This window comes from Cebidichthys violaceus, unplaced genomic scaffold (assembly GCF_023349555.1).
Source record: "Cebidichthys violaceus isolate CVI_PGR_0920_01 unplaced genomic scaffold, fCebVio1.0.p SCAF_9, whole genome shotgun sequence".
NCBI lineage: Eukaryota > Metazoa > Chordata > Actinopteri > Perciformes > Stichaeidae > Cebidichthys > Cebidichthys violaceus.
This window is the reverse complement of record NW_027176975.1, coordinates 8,457,495-8,470,615: the sequence shown is the minus strand read 5'-3', so window position 1 is coordinate 8,470,615 and position 13,121 is coordinate 8,457,495. Positions and strand designations below refer to the sequence as shown.

At 45.0% G+C, this 13,121-nt stretch overlaps 1 protein-coding gene across 4 annotated transcripts; it reads left to right on the top strand.

Moving 5' to 3' along the window:
- Window positions 1-3,427: 3,427 nt before the first annotated feature.
- dnajb5 (DnaJ heat shock protein family (Hsp40) member B5) lies at window positions 3,428-12,977 on the top strand. 4 transcript variants are annotated; one of them, XM_068703588.1, is made up of 4 exons: window positions 3,428-3,735; window positions 5,238-5,450; window positions 6,181-6,836; window positions 10,882-12,977. In XM_068703588.1, exons 2-4 carry the CDS (start codon window positions 5,240-5,242, stop codon window positions 11,113-11,115), a joined length of 1,101 nt encoding a protein of 366 aa, XP_068559689.1. In that variant the 5' UTR covers window positions 3,428-3,735; window positions 5,238-5,239; the 3' UTR covers window positions 11,116-12,977. The 4 variants fall into 4 exon arrangements, with proteins under 4 accessions (XP_068559689.1, XP_068559686.1, XP_068559687.1 ...); XM_068703585.1 differs by having other exon boundaries at window positions 5,161-5,450; XM_068703586.1 differs by lacking the exon at window positions 3,428-3,735 and adding an exon at window positions 4,033-4,274.
- Window positions 12,978-13,121: the final 144 nt, after the last annotated feature.

The following is a 13,121-nucleotide window of genomic DNA, read 5'->3' as shown; positions in this document are numbered from 1 at the left end:
GAGTGTCATGTTGTTGAAGCTAGTATGTCACTATGGTGAGGAACTGTGTTCAGTGAGTTTATATAACTGACCTTATGTCACAGGAGCCCAGTCTAGTACTGTAAGCAACTGAGGTGTCTTAAGCCTAAATTAACATACGTTACCATCGATGTGCGTTGCGTTAAGTACAACCTTCACAGACAAGATTTTTAGAGTGAGAGTCCTTTTATTTTGCTTTGCGTGTATTGTAAAACCAAGTCTGTTTGCTTCCCCCGACAATCAAACGCACAGTTTGCAGAATGACAACGAAAGCTGTTTCCACCACAACGGTCAAAACCCGTTGCCCTTCTGGGGTGAAAAACACCCGATGACAACGGTGATTTCAGTACCTGCTGTATATCCCTGAGCCCAGGATATTAGTACAGTGCCACCTAATGTTTACACAGAGAATAACAGTTACATTTCTGGATATTTCCAACACCATATTTGGCTCTTACACATTATATAAACAAATGTGTTGGCCATGTGAGGACAAGGGCAGATTGTAATTAAGATGTATCAGACCTCTGCACTACACTGCATGTCCAACAGTCTTCTAATTTGAATTTGCCTCGTCAGTTCACCACTTCTGTTGCTCTGTGCCATCTCAATAATAATCATGCTGCGCTTCTGCAGCCTAAAGCTCGCCTTATTGCCTGTGTTATGTGGTGACTGTTAATGTCAAAAGCATTTCTTTTTTTATGAGTCAGTGATCAGGAATGGGTCTGTAGGGCTGCTGGAGGAGGGAGCTACAGGGCTTGGCTGCCACAACGGAGACAAAACTAAGTTCAATAAAGGGAACTGAATGTCTCACAGCCGGTACTTACCAACTCAACTCAGTGATCGGGGACCGCATGTAGTACATGTAGCCTCTGAGAGCAGGAAGACTGATCTGTGCTCCCTGGACAGGCCACCTGGAGGGACACGTAATGAATCGAGCTGTAAAGAACCTGTGAGAGAGACAAAAAGGTCCAGACGGCAAAACAGGATACATTGTGTAACCTCTACAACAAAACTGGCTTTATAATCTGCATTCTCCATGCATAACGCTGCAGATGGTCAAACCGAAATCTATTCCTGTCTTGTCTAAGAAGCCTGTTATGACAAGCACGTACTGTGTCTTAGTAATTTAATTGTCATCCGCATCCTGTTCTTTCTGTGCGAAGGTACAGAACAGTTTGAATAAGGATTGTTCCGGAGGAGGGTCTAGTAAATTGAGCGGTGTGCTTTTGTGTGCACATCATGCATCCAGCGTCCTCATTTAACACCACCAAATGCGTCTGGGAGAAAACCTCTCTTCAGGCAACGATGGTCTCTATGGTTACAGGAAGGGTAGAAGTGAGAGAGGAGGTGGAAAGGACGGGGTGTTCTGAGGCTGTGAGAGAGAGAGAGAGAAGGTGGGAGATGCTTACAGGCGCTTATCGCTGCCTCCTCTTCACACGGCCTCCCGTGTATTCAGTGAACCCCTCATCTGACTCCGTCTGATGGACCTTCTGTTCTCCCGTCTCTCAGCTCAGGTGGTGGAGAACACTGGAGCAGGAGATGTTTATGTGACAGCTTGCTCTCAAGCATTAGCCCCACGGACACACACACACACACACACACACACACACACACACACACACACACACACACACACACACACACACACACACACATGTCTACATATACAGTTGCTCAGAGGACACATTGCTGAGTATTCCTGGCAGACGCATCACTGTCTGGCAGATTCCTGTGTCACCATGGAAACCCTGCATCGGGTCAGGAATAGTTGTTCCTAGACTGTTAGAGTGCACTCTCAGCAACGAGAGCAGCACGTGGCGGCTCAACTCCCCTCGGTCATCATTGGCAATTAGGCTGCAGACATAAATCAAACACACACTGCGTGGGATCGCAGAAATGGGATTACGTTCTCAGAAATGTGACAAGTAATGCAAGAACTTCTGACAGAAACGAGTATGTTTATTGGGTAACCTATGTGTACATGTATGTCCAACACAGGCCCTCAACTGACCAGTTGCTCTTCTGGGACAGCTGCACTGGCCTGAAGTCCCTCCCTGCTGCCAAAACACACACTCAGCTGCACAGACGGGAATGTCTCCCTCCCTTTGCTGGCATTGTTTTGAATGCTTAGTGTGTGTGTGAGTATATGCATGTGTGTGAAAGCAAGTGTGCGTTTGTGTGTGTCAGACAGGCTCCTCCAACTGAGAAACCATCTTTTCCTCTCTCTCTCTCTCTCTCTCTTTCTCTCTTTCTCTCTTTCTCTCTCTCTCTCTCTTTCTCTCTTTCTTTCTCTCTCTTTCTTTCTCTCTCTTTCTTTCTTTCTTTCTTTCTTTCTTTCTTTCTCTCTCTCTCTCTCTCTCTCTCTCTCTCTCTCTCTCTCTCTCTCTCTCTCTCTCTCTCTCTCTCTCTCTCTCTCTCTCTCTCTCATTGACCCAGCAGAGCGGTAACACTTCGCCCCGCTGACGGTACCTACTTAACAGTAAAAGTCATCAATAATGACTCAGACATCTGCCTCTCGGTGCTGTTATAAGTGTGATGTTTTAGAAAGCTGGTAGGTTGCTTGTTGATGTGCTCTGAACAGTGGTGGAGCCAGGGAGGAACACTCACACTGTGAGACCCTAATCTATCTATAAAAACTAAAAGCTGAGAGGATATTTGGAAAGAAGTTAATGTTGGTTTGTATCTGGATTGTGGGAAGCGGGTTACTGTTGAAAGTATGGTTAGGTTGAGATGTAGCATCAAGGTGGGATTCCCAACCAGGGTCTCAGAACTCCAGAGGCCCAGTAGCTCCTGTTTCACAACTGGTTTTAATGTTTGAATTGGATATTTGTTTGGGAATGAACCAGGGAATATCAGCCGACATGATAAGGCTCTCCAGGTCGATCCTGCTTTACGGCCTTAAAGACGGTTTTCATGTTAAAAGGTGTAAGACTGTCCTTTCACTATTTTAGTGTGTAATGTAATAAACACACTCTTTTTTTAGAGTGCGTTTATACTTTTAAGGATTAGAGTTAAAGACATTTCAAAGTCAGTACCAGAATGCCTCACAGCGTCCCTGGGTTTGATCTTGGGCTCACTGTTATAATTTCAGTCGGGGTGAGGTGGTCCAGCACTAAGGGCCGGGCTAAAGGGTGGGTTATTTTTTGGGGCGGCACTGTTTAAGTTTAGAGTTCAGAAAATGGTTAAAGTTGGGGCTCATTTTAGAGTTTAGTTATGTAGAAAGTAGGATGTGACTCTGAATACATCGATCTTTACAAAGACAGAAGATCAAAATGCGTGTGTGTGTTTATATGGAGTCATCACATGACTCAGTGTTTATCACAAGTCAACCAAGGCACGACTACACGATCACGCACGCACATCTTTTTTTACCAGGTGATTATTTTTCTGTCAGCTATAGTGCTCTCTCTCGCTCTCTCTCCAAATATGACTCTGTTACCTGCTCAGCCTCGGACATGCCTGCTCAGACTGATACATCTGGCAAGAGGACAATATCAAAGCAATGCCACTGCTCTGTTTCCACATAATATATAATATACATAAATATAACTTCACCTTAAATGTAACTCAGTGTGAGTGCTGAGTGTGTTTGTGAGCAGACCTTGAACAAAGAGCCCTACTGGTTGGGAGGGCTGGCTGTGCCCTCCAGACTGCAAACGGATATTTTAGACACAGACAGGACCAGTATCGATCGGACAAAAAGCAGCGGGCTCGGTAAGGAAACTAATCTGTTGTTTTTATGCCTTTTAAAGCGAAATCTGCCTAAATCGGATCAGATTTTACACCACAGGGATCGGATCGGGAAAAACCATGACAATGGAAGGGGAGTTGACCAATATAGCAACCACGATTACGAAATGTAGTTTGTAAACTCGCGATGCAGCCTCGTTTAATAAGTTGAGTATGATTTTTTAAATGATGGGTATTCGTGAGGAGATCACGAGATGATGAACTTTCCCCCCTTTGTTTTCTCTCTGAAGCCCGGTAGCAGTGAGTTCTTCGTTCAGTTGATGGATGTACTGTTAGGTTTATGGCAGGCTGCACGGGCAGTTGTCTGAGGTTTTCCAGTGAGACGTCAGATGCGCCTCAGTGTTCGGTCACCGGTTATTTCAGAGCCTGTGATCCTCCTGACGTCAATTTATAAGGACCCAGAGGTGCCGGGGCGGCAGACAGATAAGCAGACCGGAGGAAAGAGGGACAGAAAGCCGGACCATGTTGGTGTCGATATTCTTCAGATATTGCTGAGCATTCTGGTAGGGTTTTCTTTATTTCATTTTCCTCTCCTTTCTTCCATAATCCGCGTCCGCGTTGCCCCGAAATCGTGTAACGTCTTTGAATCTGTTTTTTTCACTAATATTTAATTTTTCATTGTATCGGTTAATATGGGAAATGTCTCGCTTTTATCAGTCGGTATAAACCAATATTTGGTGTAAATGAAAGTCTAAATTATCGGTGGTGACTAAATTGTCGGGCTTTAACATTTTGGGTTGTATACTGAAATAGAAAGCTGGCTAGGTCTTTGTCTAAAATAGATCAGGCTATTAGCAGGACATTACAATGTACAATGTACAATTAGATGTCACAGGTCTTATCGTGGACTTTTGCTCCGTCTTGGTTAAACACTGTCCTGTTAGAGGACCGCATTGTCCCAGTGAGGAGGTTTCTGCTGTCTGACAGGCTGTGTGTCTCCAGCTGGTTTAACACTACATATCTGAGGGTAGATCTTCTGTAGGATCAACCAATGGCTAAGTCAAATGTATTTATTGCACAAAATCCCTTCTCAAAATAAGTGCACATGAGACAAATTATCCCAAGCATCGTCTGTGTGCTACCTGGCAGGCTGAGCTGATAGGGAGAGAAGCCCGTTGATAAATCAGATGAAGGGGATCCCTCTGCTCTATAATACACCGGCACAGCAACCACATCCCCATAGCAACAGATAGTAAAAACCAACACTCTGTGTTCTCATTTCCAACTATCACCAAATAGATTTCACAGTAAAGCCCTGAAGGAGAGCTCTTGAGTTCACTCTGCACCTCTGCCAGGACACACATATATATATATATATATATATATTTGTCCAGCATCCGCCTGGGAGGAGTGTTAAAAGACTCTAACAGTAACCTTGTTTCTCACCAGTGACTGACCACGGCCTGAGCTGAAGAGGGGGGGGGGGGGGGGTGGTCCCAATCCTGAAAGTGTATGCGTGTGTGCAGCTATGGGGAAGGACTACTACAAGACCCTGGGCATCCCCAAGGGCTCCAACGAGGAGGAGATCAAGAAGGCCTACCGGCGCATGGCGCTGCGCTTCCACCCCGACAAGAACAAGGAGGCCAACGCCGAGGAGAAGTTCAAGGAGATCGCAGAGGCCTATGAGGTACTCAGTGACCCCAAGAAGAGGGTCGTCTACGATCAGCTAGGAGAGGAAGGTGAGGAGGGAGGGGTCATGTCTGGGTTTGATCCTATCTGTCCGTCTGTGTCTGTCTAGGTTCATTGAGTGAAAGCGGTCAGAGAGTGCAGGCCTTGTTAAACAGGCGTTATGAGTTATTAAGCTGTTATTAAAATAGCTCAACAGCATCTAATATCACAGTGGAGGGCTTCAGTCACTGAAGTAATAATACTGAGTATTCCATGTTGTCTTGTTTGTGTGCAGAAATGTGTGTGTGGTTGTCTACAACACTTAATAGCTCTAATACATTGTAGTCTACCTCAGCTGCTAGTGTAGTGTGTGTGTGTGTGTGTGTGTGTGTGTGTGTGTGTGTGTGTGTGTGTGCTGACAGACAGATGGCTTTCGATCATTACGTGGTTGAGATATGAATAGCTGCGGCTGCTGCAGTTTGCATTCGTAGGTGTTTTGTGCATGTGTCTCTGTTTAAAAGGTGTCTTTGTGTGAGCGTGTTGGATGGAGTGACCTGGTATTTTATGAGTTCCTCTACTCCTCCAGCGCTGTTGGAAGATCAGTGATGCCGTGGGATTCTTCCCACTCACGTGGGCTGCGCTCTTCTCCCTGCTGTTACCCACACGCAGTCTTTTCTGAACATTGTCCTGTGTCTGGAATCTGACTTCATATTAATGTGTGTCTTTCAGCATAGTAGGTATTTGAGTGTGCATGTGCATCTGAGGACTCATGTTCTTCTCTCTCTCTCTTTTCTCTCTCAGGTTTGAGGACAGGAGGCAGCAGCTCTTCAGGTGCTCCTGGCGGCTCAACGTACCACTACACCTTCCATGGAGACCCCCATGCCACTTTTGCCTCTTTCTTTGGAGGCTCTAACCCTTTCGACATGTTTTTTGGCTCCAACCGCAGCCACAGCCGCTCTAACGGTTTCTCCTTCCACAACGACCACGATGCGGAGCAGGACATGGACGTGGATGAGGATGACCCCTTCGCTCATATCGGGAGACAGTTCGGCTTTCCAGGGGGGGTGAACAACGGCTTCCCGGGGGAGGGCCGCAGGAGGAGGGGGGTGCCGTCAGAGCGCCTGGGGACAGGGCGAAAGCACCAGGACCCTCCGGTGGTTCACGAGCTGAAGGTCTCTCTGGAAGAGATCTTCCATGGCTGCACCAAGCGCATGAAGATCACCCGCCGCAGGCTGAACCCAGATGGTCGCAGCATGAGGACAGAGGACAAGATCCTTAACATTATCATCAAGAAGGGATGGAAGGAGGGGACCAAGATCACCTTCCCAAAGGAGGGGGACGAGACCCCTGAGAACATTCCTGCCGACATAGCCTTTGTGCTGAAAGACAAAGGGCACGTCCACTTCAAGAGAGACGGTTCCAATATCATTTTTAACTGCAAGATCAGTCTAAAAGAGGTGCGTCTGTCCCTTTTTATTCAAACTATCTCTCTACTCTCTTGCCATCTGCTCTTCTGTCTATCTTCAGTCCTCTCTCTTTGTCACGGTTCTGGATGTAGATGAGCAGATAATGCTGCTGAGGTTGGGAGTTTGATTCCCAGTGGAGCAAACTAGGCAGAAATTGAATGTATTCATGGAGCTGCAAAAGGCTTTGACGAATATTCCAAAATGGCACACCTTTTTCCACTCCTTTTCTTTGTAACATTCTTGTCACTCAACCTGGGCAATCGGTGGACGAGGTGGAGAGGTGAGACTGCAACTCATATGATAGGATAATGTCCTGGGTGGGTGGTCATATATAAAACATATTGAAGAGTGAGTATGTATGTGTTGCTGGAGTGCAGGATCAGTGAACTGCAGAGTCTCTGTCGCTGCAGTGTGAGAGAAACAGCGGGAATGTGGTGTCCTTGTGTGACCGGCATAGAGCCATCGTCCTCACTTGTTCTGCACTGCTATACGAATATATATCCATAAACACACATGCACGCAGGCCCATATAAAGCTGCACACAGGAATAAGCGCGTGCGCACACACACACACATACACACACACACACACACACGCTCTTACATCTTCTAGCTTATTTGCAAACACACTCATTTTAAAGATGGATTGTAGTGTGATAGTGGTGACAATCCAGGCTGCTATTACTGTGACTGGCAGGACATTTAATTAGCCGCTCCTACGAGGGCATCGAGTCCAGCACAGCTCTGAACGGTTTGTGAATTACACAAGCTTTAATGTTTCTAATAGCGCTGCCACACTGTCCTGCGCTCCTCGTGGTCTGCCTAATGGCAGGTGTTCTCAAAGAGCTGGAGATGCCAGGGGAGTTGTTTGTTCTCCACTCAAGTCAATTTTAAACGGTTTTCCTCTAAAAGCAGCACCGACTCTACAGAAGTAATTCACCGGTAAACAAGGGTGCGTGCACACATCTATGAAGACAGCCTAGTTAGTGAGAGCACAATGTAGTTTATTAAGTTGCATTAAGCAGGAGATGTCACTTGATCAAACCTGCACAATGGTTAAGTTTACACTGCAGAAGTCCCTCAGCTAAGTCCTCTGCTCCTATGGCAGCCTGATAAGAGACTTAATTCTGGTGCAGCTAAAGATGTCGAGAAAAGGAGAGATGGGGTGGGGGGGTATCTGGGGAATATTAGGGAAGTGGGTCAGATGATTCAGTATCCAAAGCAAATAAGAGCTCATATTCCTCTGCTCCACTCTGCTGTGCTTCCCTGAAGATGCTAAATGCTGCAGTGAAACACAGCACATGCTGCACACCAACGTTATGCAATGCACCGGCAGATAAAACCTAGCCAACAGCCAATTCTAAAGGACAAAAAAGAAAAAGAGGAAGCAGATACAGTCATTTTGTCTTATTTCGACTGCTGTAGGATTCCCCTGCTATTTGGTTGCTCAGTCTTGTATACTGTCTGGAGCATGCCTGGATGAGCAGCTTCATTTCATGCTGCCAAACTCGTTGACCAAGCTTTAAACTCCTGGGGAGACTCTGCTAGAGGCGACTTCCAGCCCTGCAATGGCTTTAATGTGACAGCAGTCAGAAGCAGTTAGAGAGCAAAGCGGGAATTTGACACATTGATTTCCCTGAAACCGACCTATATCTGGATCTTTAGTCTGGCTCTTTTTGGCATTAATATGATGATGCCTCTGCAGTGTGGTGGTATTAGCTCAGCAGCAAAAACCCACATCCAAAACACACATAGGTGCTAACTGTATCTGTTGGGCTCTAAAGGCAAATTGGTTTCTTTACAGCTACCTCTGATATCAATTCAGAAACGCAAGTATACTAGCCATCCAAGGTTTTAGAAGATGATGAATCAGTGGGAGTAAAGCAACATTTGTGCATTTTTTTTAACAATCATGTGATTCACTCCTGTTAATTTGAATACAGCAATAACAACCAGTATTCAGGTAGACTGAATTGACAGCCCACGGCCTTCTGAGGACACACTGGATTATAAATGACACTGATCATTTGTCCTCTCAGCAAAAAAAAAAAAAGAAGCTGATCATAGCTGTGGAGTTAAGCATGTAACAGTGATGGTTAACGTCAGGATCTGGCCCTCGGGAATTAATCTATAGATCATTCTCACAAATATAGCAAAACCACAGTGTATCTGTGTGCGTTTGTGTCTCTAGAGCTATGTTGTCTGAGCTGAGGCTTATGCAATCAGTGGGCCCTCAGATCAGCTGGCAGTGTGTGCCAAGCGTCATGGCAACCTGTCTCTGTGTGTAAGACTCATGTTGGTGAATGGAGCCGTTCATAACAAGAGGATGAGCTCTAGTCTCCATCACAGTCGGCTGAATCACCTCCTAATGTATGTCGCAAGGAAAAGGAGGCTGATGTCATGGCTGGAAAGCTGTCCTTGTCTGTCCTCTGAAGCAGCTGCTCTGCTCGACTGAACTTCGTCTGTCCACATGACCGTCTCTGTTTAAAAAAAAAAAAAAAAGGTTGAGCATGCGCCAATGAAAGCAATATCACCATCAAGTCATGCAGGGCTGGTTGCATCGAGATGATTGGTATCAAGTGTTGGTGTGTTTTGGAAAAAACGGAGAGGGGAACTTCAACTTTTTGGTTTCTCTAGCACCACCATGAGTTCAACATCTGCCGATTTCAATGAAATGTCCCAATAACTTTTGGATAGATTGCCAAGGAATGTGTTACACACATTTATGTTCCCCTCGGGAAGAATTGTAATGCTTTTTCTGACCCCCTGACTTTTCATCTATTAGTCCAATACTTTGGTTTATCACCAAATACATGAAGACATTTTCATCAGCCTCATCTGTACCTAGTGTATCAAATCAAAAATCAATCACTCCTAATTGGCAAGTGTTAGCATGTTGACATGCTAAACTCTGGTTGACATCAGCCAGACTCAAGTTATGTCACAACCGCACGGTCATTGTCCCAAACCCTTGGTTGCCCCACTATCATTCCTTTAAAAAATTACTTTTAAGTTCCTCTTTATGGCTTCTTTTTGTTCCGGGTAATTATAGTCTCCAAGTTCGCGTTCTATTTTTAGATCCTCCACAATGGCTCTCCATCTTCCTTTCTCCACACCATTATGGTATTTATTCGCTGTCCTTGTTTTGTGTCGTAAATTGTTCTGTAACAGTTGTTTGGAAATACATTATATAAGAAAAGTATTTTATTCATCAGGGTGTTTCATTCACAGAGTGTGGGTTTAAATAGTTCTTCTATTCAGTGCAAATCTGGCAAGTGATGCTCACTGGAAAGCCTGTGAAGTTGAGATAACCTCAGGTCTCCATGTTTAGTGTAGCGCTCTATGCACTGACTGGATATTATCAGTCCTTGTGATAAGAAGGTGAGGCACACGTGTGTGTGTGTGTGTGTGTGTGTGTGTGTGTGTGTGTGTGTGTGTGTGTGTGTGTGTGTGTGTGCGTGTGTGCGTGCGTGCGTGCGTGCGTGCGTGCGTGCGTGCGTGCGTGCGTGTCTTCTCTCAACCTCGTTCTGCCAGCCCATTTGACAAGCCCTCCAACTATTTACAAGCTCAGCCGATTCCTCCCTCACTTCATTAGCCCTGGCCATGAGACTGTTGCTAAAATTAGTCCCCTGTGCAATGTGTAGCTGCTCCAACACTGACATGCTTACACACACACACACACACACACACACACACACACACACACACACACATAAAGACACAAAGAAAACTGTTCCACTGCCAAGTCGTGTTTTCTGTTCCAAATGCTGTAGTCCCCACAGTGCTGCAGTTAATTCTAAAATGATAAGCCTACTTTCTTTCTCTCACTCACTCACTCACTCACTCACTCACTCACTCACTCACACAAACAATGAGCACACGCAGAAAACATGAAGTTTGACCTGTTAGGTTGACCTACTGAGAAAAGATAAACTAAAGTTTTTAGTTCATGGAAACATGAAGTCATCGAGATATTCATGGCTTTGGCACTTCATTGCTACTAAAGATGTTAACCCTCTCAATCTCCTCTCCTGCAGGCGTTGTGTGGCTGCACAGTTAGCATTCCCACGCTGGAAAACCGCATCATCTCGCTCCCCTGTCACGACATCATCAAGCCAGGGACGGTGAAGCGATTCAGAGGGGAAGGCCTGCCTTTCCCCAAGAACCCATCACAGCGCGGTGACCTCATTGTGGAGTTTTCTGTTCGTTTTCCCGACAGGATTCCCCCTCAGTCCAGAGAGATTATCCGACAACACCTCCCCCAATCTTAGGAAGACTCACCTTCAACCCCTCCACCAACAAACACTCCAGACTAAATGGCCCAAACCCAGAAAACCAACCCTTGATACTCCAATTTTGACCCTCACTGTAGTTTCCCTTCCCAACTTCCAGTCCCCATGTCTTGAGTTAATGCACGCAGAACCGAACAGACGCTGTTGTTTGTAGGAACTTCACAGTGGGAGGATGAAGGAAGAATGCCTAGACAAATGGCAGTATCAAGATGTGATTATTTGTGTTTGTTTTGGCACAAGCACACACACACACACACACACACACACACACACACACACACTCACACTGCAGCGGAGCGGTGCTGAGGATGGGCTCAGCACAATCATGGCTTTTACCAATCTTTTCTTAACTCTGTTTTTTACGGATTTATCAGTGATTTTATATGCTGTCCAACTCTTTGATCCTCATCTTTTTATGATAGGATGAACTGTGAGATATTTTTTAAAAAGACATTTTTTTTCCAGGATTTTCTGTTACAGAGGAAGTTTGAAATGGGTTTACTTATTTTTACCTTGAGTCTACCAGCAGCTTCAGTGTGTTCAGTGCAAACCCCGGTTTTAACATAACTCCCCCCCACTACCTGCTTTTCTCATGTTTTCAGTCTGATAAAGCTTCCTGCTTGAAGTGTGTAGGCCATTTAGTAAGACCTATCTCCGCTAAAATCAATTGTATTCTGATGCGATCAACGCCACAGCGCACTTAGAGTCCCACGTATTTAATCGCATCTCTGCTGCATTTGAAAATCTAGGAATGACAATCAAGTACAATAACAGCAGTGTAAGCTCGGACAATACAATCTGCACATGATATGGGTGCTTTCCCTTCTGACCTGAATAGCCTGGCTCGCTATCTGAGGGACATTTAGGTGCCTTAGCCTGGTGAGATACCACATATGTGAACACACACACACACACACACACACACAAGTCACACTGTAATAACACGACCAGCCATGTTAAGTGCACAACAGATGATGCCCCATGCCGTGTTAGACATTTGGAGTTGGTGATCTTGGAATAACAGTAAGTAAGCAATGTAATGTCAATGACCATTGTGCACTGTATGTGAGCAAGGACATTTTTAGGGAGAGATTTGATACAAAACTGCTGAATTTTGCTAGTGCATCTCTGTAAAGTGCCATACAAGTACAGGTTGGATTTCCCAGAGGAATGAAAGCATTAAATGAATCTGTAGTGAATAGTGGAGATTTCTCTGGGAAACCCATCTTTGTTGTGTATATTCTGCTCTCTCTCTTGTGCCATTTGAAGGCCATGTCTCGGTGCTACTGTGAGCAGTGCTAAAAATAGACCCTCCTTGGTGTCTACTTTTCGGTTTCATGGTTTCAGTTTGTGATTTGATAACTGCTTCTCAACATGTGTACATTCAACATCTGTTTTTTCAAGTAGAAAACACTGTTTAGGAAACAGGTTTTGTAATATTGCAGCAGCAATTCTCTGTCTCAGCTGCAGGGGGCTCTTCAGCTCTTCCTACTGTAGTTTATAGCTATCATAAGGTGTATGTGTGAGTATGGTTTATGCAGGCAGCACTAGTAGGTCATATATATCACACGTATGGGACAATGTTTGAATGCAACTTGTTGATAAATGCACTTTTATGTCATAAAAGATACTGACTGAACTATTAGATGGCGGGGGAGACTTGAATGACTTGTCTGAGTGTGTGAGCCTCCTGCCTCTCGGAGCCTGCGGGGACGCTGGATTGTGGCTGCAAGCAGAATGCACAAGTGCTGCTGCGGAGAGACTGTCACTGCTTATGTGCATTTGACAATATTTATGATCTTTTCAAAATGGCAACAAATAAACCAAATGTGTGAATTTAACGGTTGTGTTATTTGAGTTTCTCTTTCAAGTAGAATCAGTTAGGTATGACTTTGGTTTGTTGTGCACCTCAAATATTCACCTTAATGAATATGTTTGAATAATATACAGCTATAGATACTTTTCAGATTTAACATTTTACATGA

What these genes read in the sequence shown, in the direction of transcription:
- dnajb5 (XM_068703588.1), top strand. Translation starts at nt 5,240, where the DNA reads ATGGGGAAGGACTACTACAAGACCCTGGGCATCCCCAAGGGCTCCAAC. An exon ending in CGATCAGCTAGGAGAGGAAG is followed by an intron (nt 5,451 to 6,180) that starts GTGAGGAGGGAG and finishes TTTCTCTCTCAG; the next exon opens with GTTTGAGGACAGGAGGCAGC. An exon ending in GCAAGATCAGTCTAAAAGAG is followed by an intron (nt 6,837 to 10,881) that starts GTGCGTCTGTCC and finishes CCTCTCCTGCAG; the next exon opens with GCGTTGTGTGGCTGCACAGT.